At 39.4% G+C, this 22783-nt stretch overlaps 1 protein-coding gene across 8 annotated transcripts in view; it reads left to right on the top strand.

The window, feature by feature from the left end:
• LOC309796482 (uncharacterized protein) overlaps nucleotides 1-22530 on the top strand; it is a 62152-nt gene extending 39622 nt beyond the window's left edge. For 4 of the 8 annotated variants that reach the window (XR_014292459.1, XR_014292460.1, XR_014292461.1 and 1 more), the window contains 2 exons: nucleotides 12287-12415; nucleotides 14471-16601. Coding sequence is in view for 5 of the 8 variants with exons in the window: in XM_082609647.1 (XP_082465773.1) it covers nucleotides 12287-12364 (78 nt within the window). In the remaining 3 variants the exon portion in view is untranslated. Of the gene's footprint in view, nucleotides 1-196; nucleotides 4620-4852; nucleotides 7065-12286; nucleotides 12416-14470; nucleotides 16602-19335; nucleotides 19472-20417; nucleotides 20483-21422 lie in introns of those variants that run through there. The other 4 variants (XM_082609648.1, XM_082609649.1, XM_082609650.1 and 1 more) reach the window with 4 other exon arrangements.
• Nucleotides 22531-22783: the final 253 nt, after the last annotated feature.

Raw genomic sequence — 22783 nt, 5'->3', positions numbered from 1 at the left:
GTACCCAGGTGATCATACTGCAGGGTCTACACTCTTAGCCCCTACATCAAGGCCCCTCATAGATTGCTGTTTCATTCTCCTTCCCCTGGCATGTGCAGTTATTCCTTCTTGCCTCCTTTCATTTATCTGAGTCTAATACTCTTTTTTTTTTCAATCATCCTTCTCACCTCCACCTTCTCCAACCCTTCATATTCAGAGTTTAACCGCCTGGCTGGGAAAGCTGGCGGGCTTATACAATAAATAAATTCTCATAAAATTCTCAGCAAAGCAGATGGGGGTGAGTGTGGGGTCATTTATCCTTCTTTTGGAATATAAATGGGGTGTGGGGTGTAGGGATCATGGTCTCTGGGCATCATTGTCTCCTGGGAGCTCGGGAGCATCAGTGATTCAGCTATAGTGGTGTGCTGGCTTTTTGGGGTCCGTGTTGAGCCAGACAAGTGAGGGGCTTTGTGGAGTCACTGAAGAATGAGTTATGTGCCCCTTGGTGCCTCTTGGTGTCTTTCATTTGTCTCATTTTAAGACTTCTCCTTTTACCTTTACAATGGTGGTTGTGTGTGGTGGGCTTACTTGTTGAAGGCTTCTGTCTTTAGACTCTAGCTTATTCTCTGTGCCTTACCTCCCTGCTTCTGCCTATGAGGCTTTAACCCCAGGTGACTGAGCTAGTTTGGTAGCTGCTTGACTGTTAAGTAAATGAGTGTTCACAACAGGAGGAATTTTGAACTGACCTACTAAGAGGGTGGGCAGGGCAATTTAGGGAGCCCTTCGTAGGTTTACCCCCATTAATCTTTAGCCTTGTACCATATCACTAGTGAGCTCTCATTTCACAGTGCCTATGAGTTAGTTTAGTCTGTCTAGGAAGTCACTTATTTTACCCTGGCCACCAAGGAATGCCAAATATCAGGAACTGTAATAACTTACACTTACCCTGCTGTTGGATGCCTAATGTCCCCTCACACCAAACTGTAACATAGCTTGAGGGAGAATCTGGGAGGTGCCTTTCGGTCCAAGGAGCAGGGTGGTAGGATGAAGACTCACTTGGCGTTATTAGACTTTGCCATGGTTGACAACCTGCTGCTGCATCAGAAGAACTGGTGCATCTCAGAAGATGTTTGAGATTGAGTTCTTTGGGGCCACTGCTAACACCAGAGCTGTCCTGGGGTGGACAGTGCCCCTCCCGAGCCTCAAGGAAAGGGGTGTGTGGTTAAGAGAGGGAATACAAATCCATATTCTATAGAGTATTAGAGCTGAATAGACTAATTGCCTGATTAGGCCCTATCAGTTTCTGTGTGTGAACACTGAGATCCATGGGTTGGGTGTGGGTGGCTTGTCTGGCCCAGGATAGATTGAAAACTCAAGCAAACTGCATGAGCCCTTCTAGTACTTTTGCTTTTGGTATTTAAGGGATTTTAGAGTCTTGGCTTCCCATCTATTAAGAAACAATTAAGAGGGAAGTAGGGAGTAAGGTGTGGGATAGTCAGCATTTCCTGTCATACAGGTTGATGCTATTAGGAGTTCTGTTTGAGAGTTATTAGGTAAGGGAGATAGGTAGGGGTGAGGGCCTGAGGGCTTGGGGCAAGAATGCAAGAAGGGAAGGGACGGAAGATCCATCTGGAATCGGTTTCAAAGAAGAAAGCCTGCATAGTGCTTTGAAGAAATCAAGCATCAGTCCAAGAAGACATGTGATCTCAGGAGCTATCTTCACATTACCCCGTCTCCTTGGCAGGGCTCAGCCTCACCTCTGCCCCCTTAATGCCCATCCTGGTTCTGTGTGTTTTGGAGCCCAGCGATTGTTTATGCTCTGGGTAACCTCAAGCACTGGGAGAGGGACCACTTTGGCTGTCATTTAGGCCACGAAAGCAGCAGGGAAGGGATGGTTTCCTGTGGAATGGGGATGTGGTGTCAAGCTGACGAGCAGCAGAGGAGGTATTTGGGGCAGCATGGAGGGAAGGATGCATATCCTGTAAGAATCAGGGGGCACAGTATTTTGTCACCTATCAGGTGCCCTCAGTTGGGTATGGCTGCAGCTCTATTACACAACCCTATGAAGCAGGCACTGTAGTTATTAGCAGTGAGTTTGAAAAAATTTATTCTTTTGCCTCTTCTCTCTTTCACTCCCAAGCTGCTCAATATGTTGAAAATGGAGTCCAGGGACCATCGTCTTTATATAGAAAGTTCCAACTTGAGATGCCTTTATTACATCCAAGAATCCTCTCCACTCTTTCCCTGGCTTCTCATGCCTGTGGGATTGATGGGCCAGCCTGTGTCCTACCAGTGTTTCCTGAGTATTTATCACTGTTCAATTGGGGGGGTTAATGGGAGAGGGGTGGCGGGACTACGATGGATAATCGAGTGTGTTAAGATCTTAAAGATTTTCTGTGGATTTCGACATGCCTCAAAGAACCTTCCTGTCCGGTAAGTACAGGATAGTTGAGCAACATACATAACTACAGACATTAGATTGTAGGCCATCTGATTCAGTAATTTGACTTGAAGCACTTCCTAGTTTGCATGTTTTACACCTGAGGATAAGGTTAAGAGAAGTTAACCTACTGAGGAGTTTTAGTTGCTACTGGAACTATGTCCACGTAATACAGGAAGCCAGTATTCTTCAAAGATGAGAGTTCCTCTATAGGACAATAGGAAGAACACGCAACATTTGTTCCCCAAGGAATAGTACACCATGGTAGACAAGGTTCGGGGTCTCCAATCATAGTATTGCTGAAATTCTAGCTGTCCTTTGGGATGGGATGTCTTTGGCTTAGCTGTACTTTTTACTGGCTTCTGCTTATCAGGGCCAGAAGGCTGTCCAGACAGATGCTGCTATGATGAGCTCTTGGTGTTCATCTCAGGAACTCACTGCCCTTACAGCCTTTTAACTAAGTGCAGTAGTTCAGCATGTGCTCTAGAGTTAGGAGGTCTTAGATGAAACTCCAAAATAAAAGATTTAAGAAATCCCATACCTTATGTTAGGACCAGAGCACATGTTCAAGGATGTAGTGAGATGGTTTTTTGTTTGTTTATTTATTTTTAACATCTTTATTGGAGTATAATTGCTTTACAATGGTGTGTTAGTTTCTGCTTTATAACAAAGTGAATCAGTTATACATATACATATGTTCCCATATCTCTTCCCTCTTGTGTCTGCCTCCCTCCCACCCTCCCTATCTCACCCCTCTAGGTGGTCACCAGGCACAAAGCTGATTTCCCTGTGCTGTGTGGCTGCTTCCCACTAGCTATCTATTTTATGTTTGGTAGTGTATATATGTCCATGCCACTCTTAGTGAGATGGTTTTTAACCAGAAGGATGGTTGTGGATATTGACCTCAAGAATAATCTGGAACAGGTTTGCAATGAAGAGAACAAAGATGACCCCTGCTTTCATCGGGAGGAGGAATGAGCCTGATGCCTTTTGTTTATGGTATACTTAGCCCATAGAGCTTTGTGATGCCTACATTGATATAGGCAATCTTTGATCACTGCCAGAATGGCCAGTGCACTTTGCATTTATTACCCTGTATTGAGTTTACCCATCCTTTGGATGAATTGCTTTCTGTGCTTATAGTTTCTGAGCTTCCTTTGCACTTCCTGGTTCACATCTCAAACGCATATTAAGAGCAGTCAAGAAAGGAAAGATTTTGTTTATTTCAACCTTTAAAAGTGACATACTGGCAGAGATGGGAATAAAACCAGCTTCTGAATCATCAGTTTCAGATTCCAGCACCAAAAAAATGGCATTTTTAAGTGAAAAGCTTATGGTTTTATACATGTGGGAACTACAAACTGGGCATGCTTTCCACAAGAGGGGGGGAATAAATACTTTTTAATGTGTCCTTGGAGTATGGGTGGGACTCATGAATATACTTCCCTGCTTGGCTGTTTTATTGATTTGAAGGAGTCCCATGCAGCGGCACCAAAGATCTCTCATCGTTGGAAGTTAAGGTTAGTTCACCTTTGCTGCTCCCTCTACGTTGCACTGGAGTGTGTCAACTAGAAGTGTAGGTCTCCTCATAGTTTGTCCTAGACCCCATCCATACAAAGGCCCTTTTCTAGAACCTCTCAGCATATTGTGAAGTGCCTCACATCATGCACCCCCAGTACTAAGAAATCAGAATTGCCTAATGACAGCATTGGTCAAAGTGTCCCTGAAAGTGAACTAGGGAGCAAAACTTCAGATGGGAGTTTGCCATCGCTGTCAGCAAATATGCAACAATCTTTTAGGTGGTGAAATTCTTTAATGCCTAGTTAGTAATAGTGCCTATCTTCAATGAACTTGCTATCTGAAAATAGTCTAATATAATTTTGTCACCCGTAGTGCCCCCCTGCTCTTTGGGAATCATGTTTGCAATAGATTCTCCACTCACTGGCTTTAAGGGCAGTTTTCCTGTAAGTGGACAAGAAGCTGTTGTGGACTGCTAGCACTTTTTGTCCTAGCCACCTGGGGTTCTGGGACTTTGTGGTCCTCAAATATCCCCTGATGGGCTGGGTTGTATTTTCCCATGTAACTTCTGTTAATACCTTTAGTAGACATTACTATTCCTTTCAAGCATTCTACTGCCTAGGACATGTTGCTTGAATTTTCATTAAGGTTATTCGGACAATTCCCTACACTGGTAGTGCAGGTGAGCTTTCTTAGTTTTTTTTTTTTGTTTTGTTTTGTTTTTTTTGCGGTACGCGGGCCTCTCACTGCTGTGGCCTCTCCCGTTGCGGAGCACAGGCTCCGGACGCGCAGGCCCAGCGGCCATGGCTCACGGGCCCAGCCGCTCCGCGGCATATGGGATCCTCCCAGACCGGGGCACGAACCCGTGTCCCCTGCATCGGCAGGCGGACTCTCAACCACTGCGCCACCAGGGAGGCCCGCTTTCTTAGTTTTTAAGAAATGCCTTTAAAATAGTTGGTTCTTTGAAAGAATATAAGTGCCTAACTCCTCTTCTAGTTGTCTGTCTCTAAGTATGCTCCTGTAAATGCTGTGTTGTATTGCAGACAGCCACTGCTGGAGAATTGGCTGTCCTGAGACAGGATAAACGTCTTAGACACGGTGCTACTCTATTTTTCTAGTTTAATTGATTCTTCAGATGGAATGTAACACCCAATTGGCAGCTTAAGCTCAGCAAGTCTTCCCATGATATGGTTGTAATGAACTTCCAATTTTGGTTTCTCTATGGACAAAGTAGCAAGAAAATCAAATGTAATTGCGTGACTTATCCTTTGGAAATCTCTGGTGCAGAGCACTGTGTTCCAAAGTTCAGACCTAGTAAAAATTTTAGTAAAATTTTGCTGCTTATTGAAAAACTCATTGTATCTTAAGGTCCTTTATTTCTAGTAACTGTATATTCATGCTCACGTGTATGATAAACCAGTCACTGTTTTTTAGGTGCAATATCAATTTACCTGGGCTGCTTCCATCTTGTGCAAACAGGCAATGCAATCAAGTTGTCCAATAAAGTCACAGGTTTGGCATCCACCTTTGAAATATTGAGCCACTAATTGGAATTTGTAGCGCAATACTGTAGCCATTTGCTATTGGATGTCAGTTTTCTATGGGAAGTTTGGTCTCGTCATCACTTTGTGGCAGATAATACTGCAAACCTGGATAGCTATACTCTTCCACGTTTGTGTCTTTACATTAAGTAGCGTTACTACTGTCATCTACCTATAACGTCAGTCACCTACTTTTTATTCGTTGACGCTGCCAGAGGCTTGCAATGGAGTTCCGCAATTGTCCACTCTGCTTTGCCTCTGCAGAGGTGACATTACAAGTCAACGTCTGCAGGGTCTCTGCATTTCATTAGGATCCCTTGATTCTATACCAATACAGTAAGGCTTTTTAAAACGGAAAGTTCGCTAGGTATCCTTAGGTGCCTATTTACTTTTTTAGGGAGTCAGTTTTGTCTGAATATTTGGCAACGTTAAGTAGGATCCCACTGCCAATCATATCTTTCACGAGCCTTGACGAATTTGGTGCTGTGTTTTGGGCAAAAGACCCATTACCGTGGATCTTATGTATATTTCATTTGTCTTTACAGTGTTGTCTTTTATAAGCTATTAGATGAGTTTTAAGAAAATTACTCTTAGTAATGCACTGCTTGCAGCGTTGGAAGCCAGCAAGTCAGTAATAAAGGCATTTGGTGGCGAAACAGTTTTAATTAAACTGTGTGTCTGCTCTTGGTCCTTTACGCCGAACGTTTCATGAACGTATTTGATTTATCACCATTATCATTTGCAAATAATTTTACAGTACCACTCTCTCCAACGCACTGATAGCATGTGTTTATCCGGGCATATTTCTAAATGTTAGACTTGGCACTGTCTCAGAGGTAGGTGATGCCCTGTACTAAATTTACCCACACTGCTATTTAACAGGTGACGAGCTTGCATTCTAAGTTTGGTTTTTGACAGGCCAAAGTATACGTAGGTAAATTTAGTCGTAAGTATATGCGTCATTCTCTGGGCTCCAATATTTTATGGCCATTGTTTCATTATTAATTCCACTGCCTATTAAATCTGAGGTAATAGTGTGGCGTTTTCATAGGTTGTAATGGGTGTTTTCACATTTGTAACCGAACTGTAGAGAAGTTGGAGCTAATCCGAACTTGTATCCAATTGGTGCATCATTACCCTTTGGGAATTTAGACGGTTTGATGTTCATGTGAATGTAGGAAATTAGTGTCATCAGCAGTGCAGTTTAATACCTCTGCTACATAATCAAATATCGAGATTGGTAGGAATTTGGCGCCATCTCGTGGATACAAGATAACCACTATGTTAGCTTTTATGTTGTACCTCATTTGTCCACAGGGCAGCACCCTTTGCGAAATCACTGCAGATCAGAAACGGCTCCCCAATTTTCCAGTAACATTACAATCTGGTTCCTCCATTTTGAGTCACTAATATATTTCAGGGTTGTTGTTGAGTGTCTTTTATTGTTAGACGTTTAAATACTTTTAAAGAGTAATAGGGTTTTAAGGCCCAATAGTTGTGTTTTTTTGGTTGTTAAAGGTATTAATAAGGCTATTTACTGGTACATTTAGTGTCTTATTCAACCATTTACGGTATGCCTCCAAAGTTTGTGCGTTTCTGAGAACAATTAGCAATGATTGTGGACATTTTCCACAGCTTGTATTAGTGGTATTGGTTGCATATTTCCCTTCAGGGATTATTACTCTAAATGTAAATGCTCCAGTGATGGTAAGACGACAGTAATGTAAGGTTTTTGAGGACATTGAGACTGTCAACAATTGTAGGTTATATATGGCATGTATATCATCTAGTGTGATTTTCTTGTTTATAGATCACTTTGATCATGTGATATGTAAAGTAGTAGTCTTGCCAATTACTGTAGATCCTCCATAACATGATAGGAGTGAGGTAAAAACTCATAAAAACTCCAAGAAAAGTTCATCCAGATTTTGCATAGTTTAGCGGACAAAGAGGAAACATAACGGAAACTGTTACTCAATTTACCCATAATATGATGCCTTTTGGATATGTTAGGTTCATCACTCTCACAGAAATTTGGTCTCTTCAGTCCCTTCCAGAAATGGAAGTTTGTTAATGGAAACTTCCATCAACATCACAGTCTAATAGTACTAAAGAGCAAAAAATATTTTAGTGTTGATAAAAGCTGTTTATTTGCTTGTAATATCATTAACTTTATCTCCACATTCACTGAGGTGTGTGACATTTTTAAAGTAGGTCAGTGTAATCATTACGTACATTACAGTGGCTGTTTTTCTTTAATTTTAGGTGTCTTGCCTCCAACTTTATGGAGGGTTTTGTGCCCCTTGTCAGGAAATATTTCAAGGTTTGTTGCCACCTTGTGGACACAAAGTTTTTTTCCCCCCAAGACTCTAGTACCGCATCAGTCCACAACGTGTCACCCTTTTGAGTGATATTGCATTGCTTTCAACACAAGTACGGTTCTGACTGAGAGTACAGTAACCTGATGACTGTGCAGTGAGCCAAAAATATATTTGAGGACTTTCAAGGGTGTTTGTTTCATTTCTTGATTTTGCCCAGTTACAGGTTCTGGCTTGTAAAATTTGACATTGGTGTTTGTGTGCAGTATAGTGTAGTGCTGACGTATAATTGGTTTAATTTGATATTCCTACTTATTAGCTTTGTTCTGGTTTATCACTAGCCATTTAAAAATTTCACTAGCAAATTAAAAACACATGGATGATGTCTTTATATCAGATAACAAGGACCGTGTTTCTCCTAAAACCAGTTGACCTCACTGGAGTACATTACACCATATATGAAAAAGTGCCTGAGGGAGTGTGTTGTTAAAGACTTAATGTGCTATTCCGAAATTTCCAACTGTTGTTATTTGATATACTTTTATTGTACTATTGTTGCAGTAACTTCAGCTGACTTTTGTCAGACATAACATTGCCCTAGTAAGCACATGCTCTGTGATAATCTGATATGGATACCAAAAAGCATAGTATGTGTCAATGTATTATTGGTTATAATTGTGCTCTGTTTTCCAAATTATTTTAAAAATTATCTGGCATGCGTATGTATAATGCAGTGATGAGTGGTGGTTTAATTTTGCTGGTGTTCTCTAGCAACCACTATTGTTTGTTAAACAGTACTTTGAGCTGCATCTCACTTGGTTTCAAAAATTTTTGCTTTTTTGTCATGGCAAAATTTGTTTTGGTGGTGTGCTTTAGTATTGTCACCTAGGTTGCTCAGTACGTTATACTGCTTTACATGGAGAGCTTTTCATTGTTTACTTTTAGTTCAGTGTTGCTATTTAGATTGGGGTATTCTAATATTGTTAACCATTTAGCCTTTCTTTGCTCCTCCAGTTGACTGCCTGTAATTTTGTTAATTAGCAAAACGTTAGGTATTAGGATCTGCCAACCATGGACTGAGTGGTTCTGGAGGGCCTGTTACTTGCTGCATTATGAAACCATAGATCCGTGATTTGTTATACTGCCAATGTTAATTTAATCATGTGATCAACAAATGTGTCCCAGAATTTTATCATGGTGAGTGGTCATTGTTTCTGTCTGTTGTCGTTATTCATTGAATAGCATTAATCTAAACCAATTAATCTAAATCTGAAACATATTTGGTAGGTCTTAGGCTTTTTCCACCATTAAGAAAATTTTGGCTTTTTTACTGCCTTGTATTGGTACTGAATTGTCATATTTTCCTATCTGTTACTAAAAATAAATGTCTAGTTGTTGGCTCAGCAATCCCTTTGTATTATAGATGTGGTCCTGCTAAGATTTTTCACCACCTGTGGTCAAATGTGGTACTTTTCTGTTTTTGAGGTTCTTTAGTGACTGTTCTTTACAGTCTTGCCTCTGCTACGTCTCTGCTAGATCATTATTTAGCCCAGCTGTATTACGGGATCATCTTTTGACTTCATGGTGTCACTGGAAAGCTTACATGTCCTATTGGATGAAAATATTTCAGTGGTAAGACTAATCTCCATGTGGTATTTTATTTTATCTCTAATCTTTGCTTATATGTTTATGGGTTATGCCTACACAGGTTGGACAGTTTGATGCTGGCATAATGTTGAAGGACATTTCAGGTTTTGTATGGACATATTTTCATTTCCTTGGGTATCTACTTAGCATTTTAGTTGCTTTGTAATATGGCAACTCTGCATTTAATGTTTTGAGTAATTGACAAATGCTAAAGTAACTGCAGCATTTTACATTCTCACCAAGAAATTTATGAGGATGTTAATTTAACTCCATTCTCACTTATTTTCTATCTTTTATAATAGCCATCCTAGTAGATGTTAAGTACAGTTGACTCCTGAACAACACAGGGGGTTGGGGGTGCTCATCCTCCTCACAGTGGAAAATCCACGTGTAACTTTTAGTCAGCCTTCCATACATGCAGTTCCTCCTGTCCGAGGTTCTGCATATGCACAGATTGTGTAGTACTGCAGTTTTTACTATTGAAAAATAAATCCACCTGTGAGTGGACCCACGCAGTTCCAGCCCATGTTGTTCAAGGGTCATTTGTTTCTTGTAGCTCATGGTTTTGCCTAGTGTATCTGTGTTGAGCAACTTTTCATAGGCTGACTGGCCATTTGTATTTCTTTGGAGAAATGTCTATTCTAATCCTATGTTCACTGGAATTGAGTTATATATCTGTTTATATGTTGTTTAGATTTTCATTCAAAATAAATTCTAATTCTTTTTGTGATTTCTTCTTTGACCCATTGGTTATTTAGGAGTTTGTTGTTTAATATGCACATATTTGTGAATTTCCCAAATTTCATTCTGTTATTGATTTATAATTTCATCATGGGAGAACATACTTTGTATTATTTCAATTCTCTTAAGTTTGTTGAGACTTGTTTCATTTCTTAGCATCTAGTCTATTCTGGAGAATGTTCCATGTGAGAACATGGAACACATTTGAGAATAATGTGTATTCTGCAGTTGTGTGGATGTTTTGTAGGTGTTTAATAGATCAAGTGGTTATTTACAGAGTTGTTCGGGTCTTCTCTTTTCTTGTAGATCTTCTACCTAGTTCTGTTACTGAAACTTATTGCTGAATTATCTATTTCTTTTTCTGTTTCTACCATTTTCTCCTTATTTTTGGTGCTATGTTGTTAGGTACATATATGTTTATAATTATACTTTCCTGATGGATTGATCCTTTGATTGTAATAAAATATCCTTATTCATGTCTAGTAATAATCTTTTCTTAATTGTGTGTTTTATTAGTATAGCTAACTCCAGCTCTCTTTTGGTTAGTGTTTTTGCCTGGTACGTCTTTTTCTATTCTTTTACTTGTAAACTTTTTGTGTCTTTGAATTTAAACTGTGTCTTGTAGATAAGATATAGGTAGATTATATTTTTTAAATCTGTTTTTCCAAGCTCTGTCTCTTGATTGCATTATTTAAAAATTTTTGTATCTTTAATATAATTACTGACAAGGTAGGATTGATGTCTGTTTTGCTACTTGTTTTCGATGAGTCTTATGTCTTTTAGTTCCTCTGTTCCTGTATTGCTACCTTCTTTTATTTTTGTTAAATATTTTAAGCATTTTCTTGTACCATTTAAATTCCCTTTTTTCTTTTATTATATTTTTTGAGTTGTTTTTCTCATGGTTGCTCTGATCTTTCAATTAACAACTTACCTTAAAAGAATTGATTTCAGATTAATACCAACTTAATTTCAATTGTGTATACAATTTGTTCTACTATGTCTTTGTTCCCTCTCTTTTCCTTTGTGATGTTATTATTATGTAAATTACATCTGTACATGATGTAAGCATATCAACACAATTTTCTAGTTATTCCTTTATGCTACTGTCTTTAAGTCAGAAATGAGAAGAAAAGTGTTACAAATAAATACAGATTTTTTTTGTCTGTTATATTTATTTATGGAGTTATCTTATTGGTGCTCTTTATTTTTCATGTGCATGTGAGTTACTGTCTGTCTTTTCATTTCTGCCTGAAAGACTTGATTCTGTCTCTTGTAGATGGCACGTGTGCTCGCACTGAATTATTTTAATTTTTGTTTATCTGGTAATGTTATAATTCTTAATTTATCAAGGATAGTTTTGCTGAACATAGAATTCTCAGTTTACATTCTTTTTCCTTCCGCAGTCTGAACATATCACCCACTGTTTTTTGGTCTCCATGGTTTATGATGAGAAGTCAGCTATAACTTACTGAGGATCCATTGTACATTATGAGTTGTTTTTCTTTTGCTGCATTCAAGATTCTGAAGTCAGTCATAAGTCTAGATTTGAGTGTCTATCCTTTTGGGCATACATTGATCTTGCATGTATAGATTAATATTTTTTCATCAAATTTGGCAAGTTTTGGGCTATTACTTATTCACATATTCTTTCTGTCCCCTTTTCTTCTCCTTTGTTTGACTCTCATTTTGTTTGTTATCTTTACTGAAAGTAATTATTTTTCATTACCTTATAGTAAGAGAACATAAGGCTATGTATAGTATTGGCTTTATGTTATAGTGTTCCTTTTTTACTTGCTAAATTGGCTTGATTGTAATTTACATTTCCTTTTTGACCCAATTGTTATTTACTGTGATGCTTCATGTTGAGGTTTTCTGGTTTGAGCACATATTTCATATGTATATGAAGTATATTATATATGTTGAAATATATACATATAATGAAATGTGTACATGTATATATGATTGTATTGCATTGTGATCAGACAATGTGACTGCTGTATGTTCCTACATGTCTAGTTTTAAATAACAACTTTATCTAGTAGGGAAAGACCCTCATTCGTTTTTTTAAAAATGTCTTTATTTTCATATACTTGTTCTTCCAGGAGCCCTTTAGAAAGAACATGTCAAGTTCTCACCACAAATACCATTGGAGTTACAGTTGGAATGGCATTGAATTATAGAATAATTTTTGGAGAGCTGTCATCTTTATAATTTTCTCATACATGAATGTGGTATGTTTCTCCTTTTATTCAGGTCTTCATTATTGTGTGCTTGTCTTTTCCACTTATTATTTTCAATTTTTTTTTTTTTACTAGTTTCTGGAAGAAGTAGGCAGATGTCTTAGGAACTGAGATTCTGGTGGGAAAAGTACAGAAGGTGTCATCTGCATAGACTAGACTCTATTAGTATAAAAGGTCATATAAAATGTATTTTTGAATATGACGTTACCATTTCTTCCACAAGGCCCAAGAGCCTGCATTATTTATAATGTTCCATATCCCTGTTCTGCATAAGTACAGAGGTGGTTGCTAATATTAGGGGAAATTATGTAGTAAGCCATTTGTTTTTAATACTGTCAACATCCCTTTGACACTCCCCTTTCCCATTTCGAAGTGCTTCTTCCATCCTGCAAGCTTTTGGGGACTCTGCTTATTGTTTATAGCATATGTACCCATTGAAGACCTTCAAACCCTCCAATATAGAGCTAACTGGTTGTGTTTTCACTACAAAAGTTTAGAGTTTCAGAGAGGTAAGAATCCTGTTCCACTTGACGGTTTTGTTTCAATTTTAAGAGCAACTCTCTGAGAGGGAGCTAAAGGAGAACATCCAGGATACACAGAGAGATTTGAACTTAGATCCTATGAGAAGCATTGTAGGAATTAGAGCTGTTTAGATTGTGGGAGACAGCTCCAAAATGGAGAGCTTGCTGATCTGAAGTCAGGGATAGTTGGTTTTGTTGTGTAAAGGCAGTTCTAGTTAATGGAGTAACAGATTCAAGAATGTCCAAAGATGAAAATGCTCTTGGAAATAATAACCTAGTGGAATTTGAGAATCTCCCTGCATGGAGTGAAAGTTGGATTACATGCACTTTAAGGTCACATTTATAACTGAGATTCTGTCTCAGGGCAGATGAAACTGATTTTTGTTGTGTGCCTACTTCACATGTTCCCATTTAATCATCACAACCCTCTGAGGCATCCCAGAGAGGTAGAATAAGTTTGCTCAGGTAACTAATCTCATTAATGGCAGAGCATATTTCTTTTACCTCTCCCCTCCTATATATCTTAATTTGCAATAGTAATTCCTTACATTTGTATCGCAGTTTATCATTTAGAAGCCTTTCAGAAACATAGTTTTATTTGACCCTTATAAAACGCTGGTGAAGTTGGAAGAACCGATTCCACTTGTCTATTTTATAGGTGAGGAACATATATTTCTCTGGGGTAAAAGGGATCTGAGAGACTATTCAATACAATGTCCATATTTTGCAGTTGAAGAAACAGTACCAGAATGAAAAATCAGGATATTTTGTAGGTATTCTTTGATTTGTGTTGGGTAGAGGGGAAGGTGAGGCTAGATGATTTCATGAGGTACAGAAGGTTGTACTGTTTTTATCCATCCTATAGTATACACTTGATTGGCGCGAGCTCGCCATTTTAGATTAAGTGGCATTTTAACAAACTGATCAAAAGCACTAAAGGTTTATGGAAGAAATGTAAGGCTTCAGGTAGCAGGTTGTGGAAGATATTTGGGGTCATGAGGTTCTACTTGGTGGCCTTTAAAGCACTTAAAGTATTTCCTGCTCCAGGATCAAGGGTCACCAGGGAATCAGGCCACCGGAAAATGAGTTATGTTGTACAATCAGTCTGCTAATGGATAGGAATGAGATGAAGCCTCAACAGTTGTCCACAACTCTGGGAGCCACCATTCACTGTGACATGGGCGCAGAGTGATGGCTCTTTTGATTATGGCATAGGTTGTAGATTTAGAACCTCAAGGATAGAAGGACCTTAAAAAAAAAAAATCTCATATCTAAAACAGCTTATTTTAATTTGACCCTAATTCAAGTCCTTTTATAATATACCCAACAAATGGTCTTTTTGCCTCCAAGTAAGTGTACTTAGTGATGGGGAACTCCTCCCTGAGTTAACTTATCTCTTCTTTCAAGAGCTCTATGCAATACTGAGCTGAAATATATTTTTCTATAGCTTCAACTCATTCATCATATTTGTATTATGCCTCAGTTCAAGAATATTGCTTTATTGTTCTCTCTCCTGCATCTTCAGCTTCTTTCTGCTGCCTTTTGTGCTGCCAGGCATTGTGCTTGGTGATGGGGATATGGAGATGAATTAGACATGATTCCTGCCCTCAAGGAGTTCTCAGTCTAGTGAGAGAGTTCGACATATACACAGATACTTACAACAGTATGGTATGCTCTACAATGGAGGTATGTACAAGATACTATGGGGTTCAGAAGAGAAATAATTTGACTGAGTCTGGAGATGCAGAGGTTGGAGGAACTGATGCTTCAGCTGACTGTTTAAAAAAGTAAAGGTTGACTAGGCAGAAAACAGAGGGAAGTACCTTCTCAGCAAAGGTATGGGAATTAGAAATAGAATGATGAATTGGGAAACTACAAGTAGTTCATGAAATTAGATTGGAAATGTGCCATGAAATTTGGATTTCATTTTGAGTGTTTTAAGGAGATGCTTTTGGTGGTCACTCTGGTAGTATGGAAGATTTTCAAATCTGGACAGGGAGATCAGTTAGAAGGATACTGTAGTAGTTAAGATGATAAGTGACCTAAGGCTAGAAGGAGTGGGAGTGAAGAAGAGGGGATAACCTCTCAAATAAGGGTTTATACAAAATACAGATATAATAAGAACATGGGAAAATTTAGGCTTTCAGACATCGGCAAGTGTGTATCCCCCATCCCCACCCCTGGCCTTCGTGAAAGATCCTCACGTGTTCTTTAGATGGGTGAACATCTAAAGATGTTCCTTCCAAACTAGGGCTTTGCTGCACAGATTTTGCAAGTTTCTTTGGTTTGGGGACAGCCATATATGAAATGTTGACTCTCGGGAAGACATCTGAACAGCTGCAGACTTCTCATAGTATTACTAAGTTCCTGGTCCTTCTCATCAATAGCAGGGCTAATCTCACTGTCATATATGTCTCAAAGTATTTTTTACCAAAAATGGAGGCTTGTATATTTAAAACCCACTCAGGGAAGAAATGGCCTTAGTTATTGTCTCAATTGCTTTATTTTGCTTAGGGATTTTTAAATGTTTATGGTTATATCTCTTGGTAAAAAAATACATTCAATAATTAAAAATCTAAATATATCCAGTGTTTATTTCCTCTTTTCTCAAAGCAATATAAACAGAATATTTGGGAAATTCTCCCCTTAAGGCTCAGAGTGGTGACCCTGGGGATTCAGAGAATGGCTTTCTGTGACTGGAATGATCAATAGGAGATTATGTTTAAGTAGACCTTATGTATTTTCAGCAGACCTTATGTCACTAGCCATCCTGGAGGGCAGTAGGGGGAAGAAGGTTTGGGACAGGAAGCCCTGAGCAGGACAGCAAAGCAGTACAGTGACAGTTTGGGCCTTGGACTCAAATCGAGTCTCACACTTACCAATGTGGTTTTGAGCATGGTTTTTCACCTCTCTGGTACTTCTTATGTAAAACAGAATTAATAATATCTTTTTGCAGTGATGAGTGAGGGTGGGGATGTAAGTATTTAATGGGATTATTTCTGTAAATTGCTTGGAACTGGTGTGGAATATGCTAAATGCTATATGAACTGTAGTTGCTGCAGATAATGATGTTGACCTTGACGAGGATTAAAAGAAGATAGTTAACTAGAGGTACTTATATTTTATATTGTCAATAAGGATGCTGGGGTTTGCAAAAGAAAGTAAAACTAACTGACCTCAAGGTTTTCAATGGCATGCTAGTGTGAAGTCACTTCTCTGCCTTTTTTTTCTCCCTCTGCCAAATAGGTTGGGAAAACAGATGACTTTTACAGATGACTTTTGTCCACGCCCTGATCACTAATCTATTGCATTTGCTCTTATTTCCAAATATAAAGTTGTTGAAAATTTGTACAGTACCCAAACTGAATAAAAGCATCCTAAAAAATGTAGTAAAATGCTTTGGGATTGGTCAAAACTGGATTTGAAACCTGGCTCAACTACTTAGTAACTGTGTGATCTAAGGCATGTTACTAAACCTCATTGAACCTCAATTTCTTCATCTATTATAATAATTAATTTGCAGGGTTTTCATGAGGATATTGTAAAGTGTATGTTATAAGCACGCTATAAATTGCAGGTATCATTGTTAGTTCTTGGGACATTCACCGCGTGACAGAAACAACAGCAGGCCCTGGTGGCTGGGAGGACTTCATGGATCCAACAGCAACCTGAAGAAATCCTACTCGGATGGATATAATACAACCTGCTAAGTGTCCTAGCACTTATCAGGTTGTATTATCATTGTCCGTGTCTATGGCTCTCGTCTACCAGACTCTAAATTCCTAACGGGCAAGGACAGTGCCTTATTCATCTTTGTATTCGCAGTGCCTAATCCGGTGCACATTGTAGGCCTCATTAAATGTTTGTTGAATGAAAAAATGAATCATCAACAGACATTAATTGGGCGCCTGCTCTGTGATCTCCATGGGCTCAGCTTGTCCCCGCCAGTTGCCTACAACGTCCAAGCTGTCTTCAGTGTGCTTTCTCCTGAAGCTTACTCCTATCTTCTAATTCTTTTGCCAAGGACTTTTCTGTGTAGCGCAAAAATAGCAAATATACTTCATCTCAAGTACCATCTCCAATTGATTGATAGTACCTGTCTTGATTATGTTTTATAAAAAGGATTCTGAAGCCAGATCTCAGCTCAGTATGAAAGAGGATTATAACTAATTAGTGTTGTTTGCTGGGGGTGGGAGAAGGGGAGTAGCAGCACAAGTGCCACATATATGTCATACTTAATATTGTGTTTTCCATGAAATACTCTGTTTCTATGCCTGTATTTTAGTCTTGGCTACTTGCAGATGTTGCATTGTTGCTGCTGCCACTACTACACTTGCTGCCAGTTGCTCCTTGGGTAGGACCAGAGTGATCATTGATCAGAAACTTCATCCTCACAGTCTGGGGTTTGCTCCTGTGGCTGGTATTCACAGTTTTCCCCTTTCAACTATACCTCAGCTATCCCCTTACCTACATTAACAGGTAGGCCTCCAGATTATGTTCACCACTCAACAGGCTCATACTTCCTTTTTCTTATTTAGTGTGATTAATCATTATTGCTTCATGAGAAGCCTTCTTTCTGTTAGAAGATGTGAAAACTAGAATACAAGTTAACCAATTCCATCAGGGCCCTACAGTGAGTCATAAAAGCTCCCTTTTAATGTAGGAGAAAATTGAGCGTGCTCACAGACTACAGGGCAGGGAAAAGGGAGGCATTGTACATGTGGGAGAGAGATGATAACCTTTGGCTCTTAGAACACAGGTGGAGGGTTAGCCTTAGATGAAAGGAGTTACCTCTTCACTGGGGCATAGTGATAAGAATAAGAGTTAGGAAGAGTACCTGATAAGGGTGTTGAAGATTTGTAATTGGAGAGGTGGATGATAGAGAGGAAGCTGACCAGGGACAGGATTATGGAGATAAGAGTCTAAGGAATATCCAGGCCAAAAGGCTGGATTGGAGAGCTTATGACATATCAAAGTGAACAACTAGTTTGAAACTTGATAACAGACTCAGGAAAATATAAAGTGGTCTTGGGCCATTGTTACAAGTAACATTTGGTTGCCTGGAACTGATCCTGATTGATTGAGGGATGGACAGCTAGCAAGAGAGGAGTTACACAGAAATGGATTTGAGGATCCAGACTGTATATGGAAGGAAGCTCAGAGTCTGTAAAGAAAAAGAGGCCTTAGTGCAATCAAGATGGGTGCTGAGTAGTTGGAAAACTAGAATGATAGGACCTGTATCAGAGGCTGAGCTTTGGAATGTTAAAATTTTAAAATTGGAGTGATCAAGATACCTGTGATGGTAGGATGTCAGATGGTTGTTTACCTGGATACTGAAGTGACCCAGGATTATAGCAAAAGCTGGGCTAGGAATGAACACTGTGGGCTAGATAAATTAAAATAGGCTTCAGTGACTGAGGAATGATCTGGAGGTTGGCACATGACAGTTGTGCAGATGCAAGAGAAGAGAGGATGTAGTGGGGTGGTAGTATGAGCCTCAGAAGAGTGGTGGGGATTACTAGAAGATGCAAAAACTGTGGTTTGCCCATTGCACTGAGGTTTTGGCTGGCAGAATGAACATCTAAAATGATCCCCTCCTTTATTAAGTGCTTGTTCTATATCCGACACTTTGCTGTGTGCCATCTGTTTATCCCTTTTGGGTCTGTCAGCATTTCATGTGTGAAAATGAGCAGCAATCCCAGGCAAGGATAGCTAGGCTGCTGGCCCTTAGCACTGGTGGAATTCTGTGGCCATCTCCTAACTCTTTGAAAGAGCAGCAAGGCTGGTCATCTGGAAGTATGATAAAAAGATTTGTTTAGGATTAAAATTTTCCCTTGACCTTGAAGTAACTTCATTACATGGTACAGGCTTTTGTTGGCTGTGTCCCATAATGTGCTTTGGCTTCTGAGCCTCTGAGTTGAGGAGTGAACTAGAACTGCCCTTTGAAAAAGACAGGCACAGTACTTTAAAAACACACGTGTTGATTAGAACAAGACACAGTCCTATTATCTAATTGAGCTTTTAAGATAGATAAACAGTAGACAAAAGAAAGCCCACATCAGTGGATGAATAACAAAACCACTTTGTAAAAGCCATTTAGGGTCAGGATACATCCAGTCTGGTGGCCATATTGTAGATGTTCCCTGTGCTGTTGGGAAGGATGGCTGGAAATTGATGCAAAGAGATGGCCCTTAGGACTTGGAAGGTAAAGTTTAGGAAGAGAGTCTCTGTGAACCCTCTGAAATTGCATGCAGTCGTTTTTCTTTTGTTATATAGTCTTCAAATCAGCCAATATTCCAATAAAGGTTTAGAGCCACTGTGTTAAAGAGTGACCAGGCCCTCAGACAGCCCATCCCCTCCCGTGGGGGTTGCTCTATATTTATTCCTCAGGAGGAGCTGGTAGAAGATTTCATGAAGGAGAAGAAAAGGAAAAAATCAGAGGATGACTACAGCCTCTCTTCATCCCGGCTTTGCAAAGCATGACTCAATAGATAGATCACTCTTTTGAAGACTCTCCAGACCACAGGTTGCTCTTTTCAATTGCATGCTTAGCCCTCTCGGCTCCTTTCAGAAGTTGTACTCTATGTATATATATGAACTATCACTTCCCATAAAGAGGACACCATGTAGTCAAAAATTGCCAGAACCCCAACGCTGGAATATAGGCCACCAGAGATGAGTTTGAGTTTCAGCAACATAAGACCCCAACTTCATGGAAGGAAGGTAGTCAATTGACTTGAAAATAACCCCAATCCCTGCATTCATATTCTTTTTCCTTCAGTCCCATGACTAAGATATCACTGATTAAAGCAAACAAAAGCCATGACTTTCTCCTTCCACTGGCACTTCTCTGTCCCACGTATATGCCACTGTGAGTCACTGTCTTTCATTAGCACTTCTTTCCATCTCTTAAAACCCAAGGAGGTATGAATACTAAGGTTGGGGTTGAATTTGTCATAATTACTCTGCAGTTGGAGAATACTCATGTTAAACACCCTGAAACCAACTCCCACTTTATCTCCTGGGGCAGCCACAGGAGACACTGTAGCCACGGCCAGCAACTGGACCCCAGCCCCAGGGTTTACTCCTGATGTCTCAACTGATTATGAAATACCAGTAGGAGGGCTTGTATCCCTTTCTAACTTGGTCATCAGAGATTAGGATTTGCATACATATGGTATATAAGGACACACATCTTATGGGTCAATAGTAAACAGTGTCAGGTTACTTTTTGTCTCTTGGGGATGGGCAAGATAGGGTATGGGGGAAGTGGAAAGTCTTGAACCTTTCAAATATTCCCAGTGATTGTTCAGGACGCCCCTAGTCACATCTTCTGGTGCCTTATCCTGTGCCTTGCCTCTCCTTTCTTCATAACCCTTCTAGTGCACTCCTTGCTCTCTCTAGCCACCTTTCATCTCCTGCCCCACCCTGATGGGTTTCAGCAGGTGTTTATTTTCTCTTCCTTCCCCCAGGCCATCTGTCTGTAACAGGCCCCAGCTGGGAAGAGCCTTACTGTGAATGAGTGAATGAAGATTCAGTGAGTGTTGGTAGTGACACCATGTTTCTCTCTGGATTTAAGGAGAGAAGGAGTGCAGTGCAGAGGGGAAGGAGAGGGAAGCTATGAAATCCCATTATGGAGTAACAAATGATTGACATTTTAGTGGGTATTAGACCTAGAAGCCTACATGATTGAAGGAAGCAAACCTGAGATTTCTGATATTTGTGAGTGAAGATAGGAGTTAACTCCTTACTGCCATTAAGAATGAAAGGAGGAGAGAAAAGTAAAGGTCATAAAATCCTTTACCTCAGTGGAGAAGGCACTGAGACTCGCTTCATGAACCTGTTATTTTTAGAGGTAGAGTGAAGATAAGTTGTGCTGCACTTTTGTTACTCGTGAGAGTCACTGTCAGCCACTTTTCTTAGGTAGGTCTGCCCTTGTGGAGATTTCTGTTGACCTGTATAAAAAAAAACAACCCAGAAAGAAGTTTGCAACTTAGAAGAACTCTCCAGTTCAATGACAGGGTGTTAAAGGGGTTGAGGACAGAGGAAATAGCACAAATAGTACCAGATAGCTCAGTTTTTTGTTTTTCTTTTTAATAGGATGAATGGGCCAGAGACAGTGGGCAGAATGGCTTCACGCAACCCCAAACACCAGATAGGACATAAGGAAACAGTACAATGAAAGGTCAATACTTGGACCTTTGTCATTCCCCAGAGAATGATGGAATATCTAAAATAAAATTAGGAGCTGCTTTGGAGAAGGGTTTTAAAAGATTATTTCTTAGAAGAAAGAGATTTAGAAGAGGGGAAACTTCCAATTATATAAGATGGGCATTATAGCTTTTAAAGACATCTGTTCCCTGTATAGGTCATAGAGATTGATACCAGTATCAGCCTGTGGCTGATCAGGCCAGTTTAACTAAGCAGTTTCATGTTCCTAGAGAGATGCTGCCACTCTCCGTCTCTCACTTTGGCAGGTATTCATTCATCTGCAATGAGTCCAGTACCTGAAGGAGCAAGACAACAACAAGCATCCAGGGGGACAACAGTGTGGCCTTCTGAGTGAAGATAGCAACTGAAAAGATCATGGGGTTGGCTGCATTAGGCTGGGCTTGTTTCTTTCTTGAAAATAAAAAATGTTTTCTTTTTGATGACAAAAGTAACAAGTGGTCATTGTTAAAAAATAAAGGGAAAGGTATAAATTAAAAAGTAAATAATACCTATAATCTTATAACCCAGAAAATAATTCATAACATTTGCATGTATTTCCTTTTACTCTTTAAAAAAAGTGTATATAACACAGTTTAAAAATAAAATTGACATTGTATATGTTATTCTCTAACTTTTCTCATTTGAGAATAAACAAGCATTCTCCTATATCATTAGCATTATTTAAAAATACAGTATTAAGTGTCACATAATATTTCATGGTTCTAACAAAATTCATTTACAGTAAGTCCCCCTACATATGAACCTTCGAGTTGCAAACTTTCAAAGATGCAAACGTGTGTTCACATGTCCAGTCATGTAAGTTAGTTCACGTGTCTGGCATACATTGTCACGTGCATGCATCCTCTACAAGTGGTTGTGCTTTTGTGTACCTTACTGTACTGTACTGTATAGAGCATAGTAGTACCGTATCTTTATTTCAGGCCCAGAATGAGTGAAACTGAAGCCTACCCAGCCGCCTAGCACATGGAGATCAGCTCGGTGCTTTGTGACCACCTAGAGGGGTGGGATAGGGAAGGTGGGAGGGAGACGCAAGAGGGAGGAGATATGGAGATATATGTATATGTATAGCTGATTCCCTTTGTTATAAAGCAGAAACTAACACACCATTGTAAAGCAACTATACTCCAATAAAGATGTTAAATTTAAAAAGTATTTTTAAATTAAGGTAAAAAGAAAATTGAAGCTTACCTATTGCTGATGATCCTTCAGCTCTACCGTCTCCCACCTCCTCTCCCTCCAGTCAGTAACTCTTCTTTCCTGTTCACTTGATGCCAGCCCCTGTATGCCAGCTGTTATACTGTACTACTGTACTTTTCAAGGTACTGTACTTTAAGATTAAAGATGTTTTCTTTATTTTTCGTGTTTGTTTTTTATGTATTATTTGTGTGAAAAGTATTATAAACCTATTACAGTACAGTACTATATAGCCTATTGTGTTAGTTGGGTACCTAGGCTAACTTTGTTGGACTTAGGAGCAAATTGGACTTATGAACACGCTCTTGGAATGGAGCTTGTTTGTATATAGGGGACTTACTGTGGATGATCCCATGATGCAGACATTTTGGATATTATCAATTTTGCCTATAAAATTAAAATATAATGAACA

The sequence above is a fragment of the Mesoplodon mirus genome, assembly GCF_964341445.2.
Source record: "Mesoplodon mirus genome assembly, chromosome: X".
Classification (NCBI taxonomy): Eukaryota; Metazoa; Chordata; class Mammalia; order Artiodactyla; family Ziphiidae; genus Mesoplodon; species Mesoplodon mirus.
Note: the sequence above shows the minus strand (reverse complement) of the source record. Positions and strands in the feature narration are given on the sequence as shown.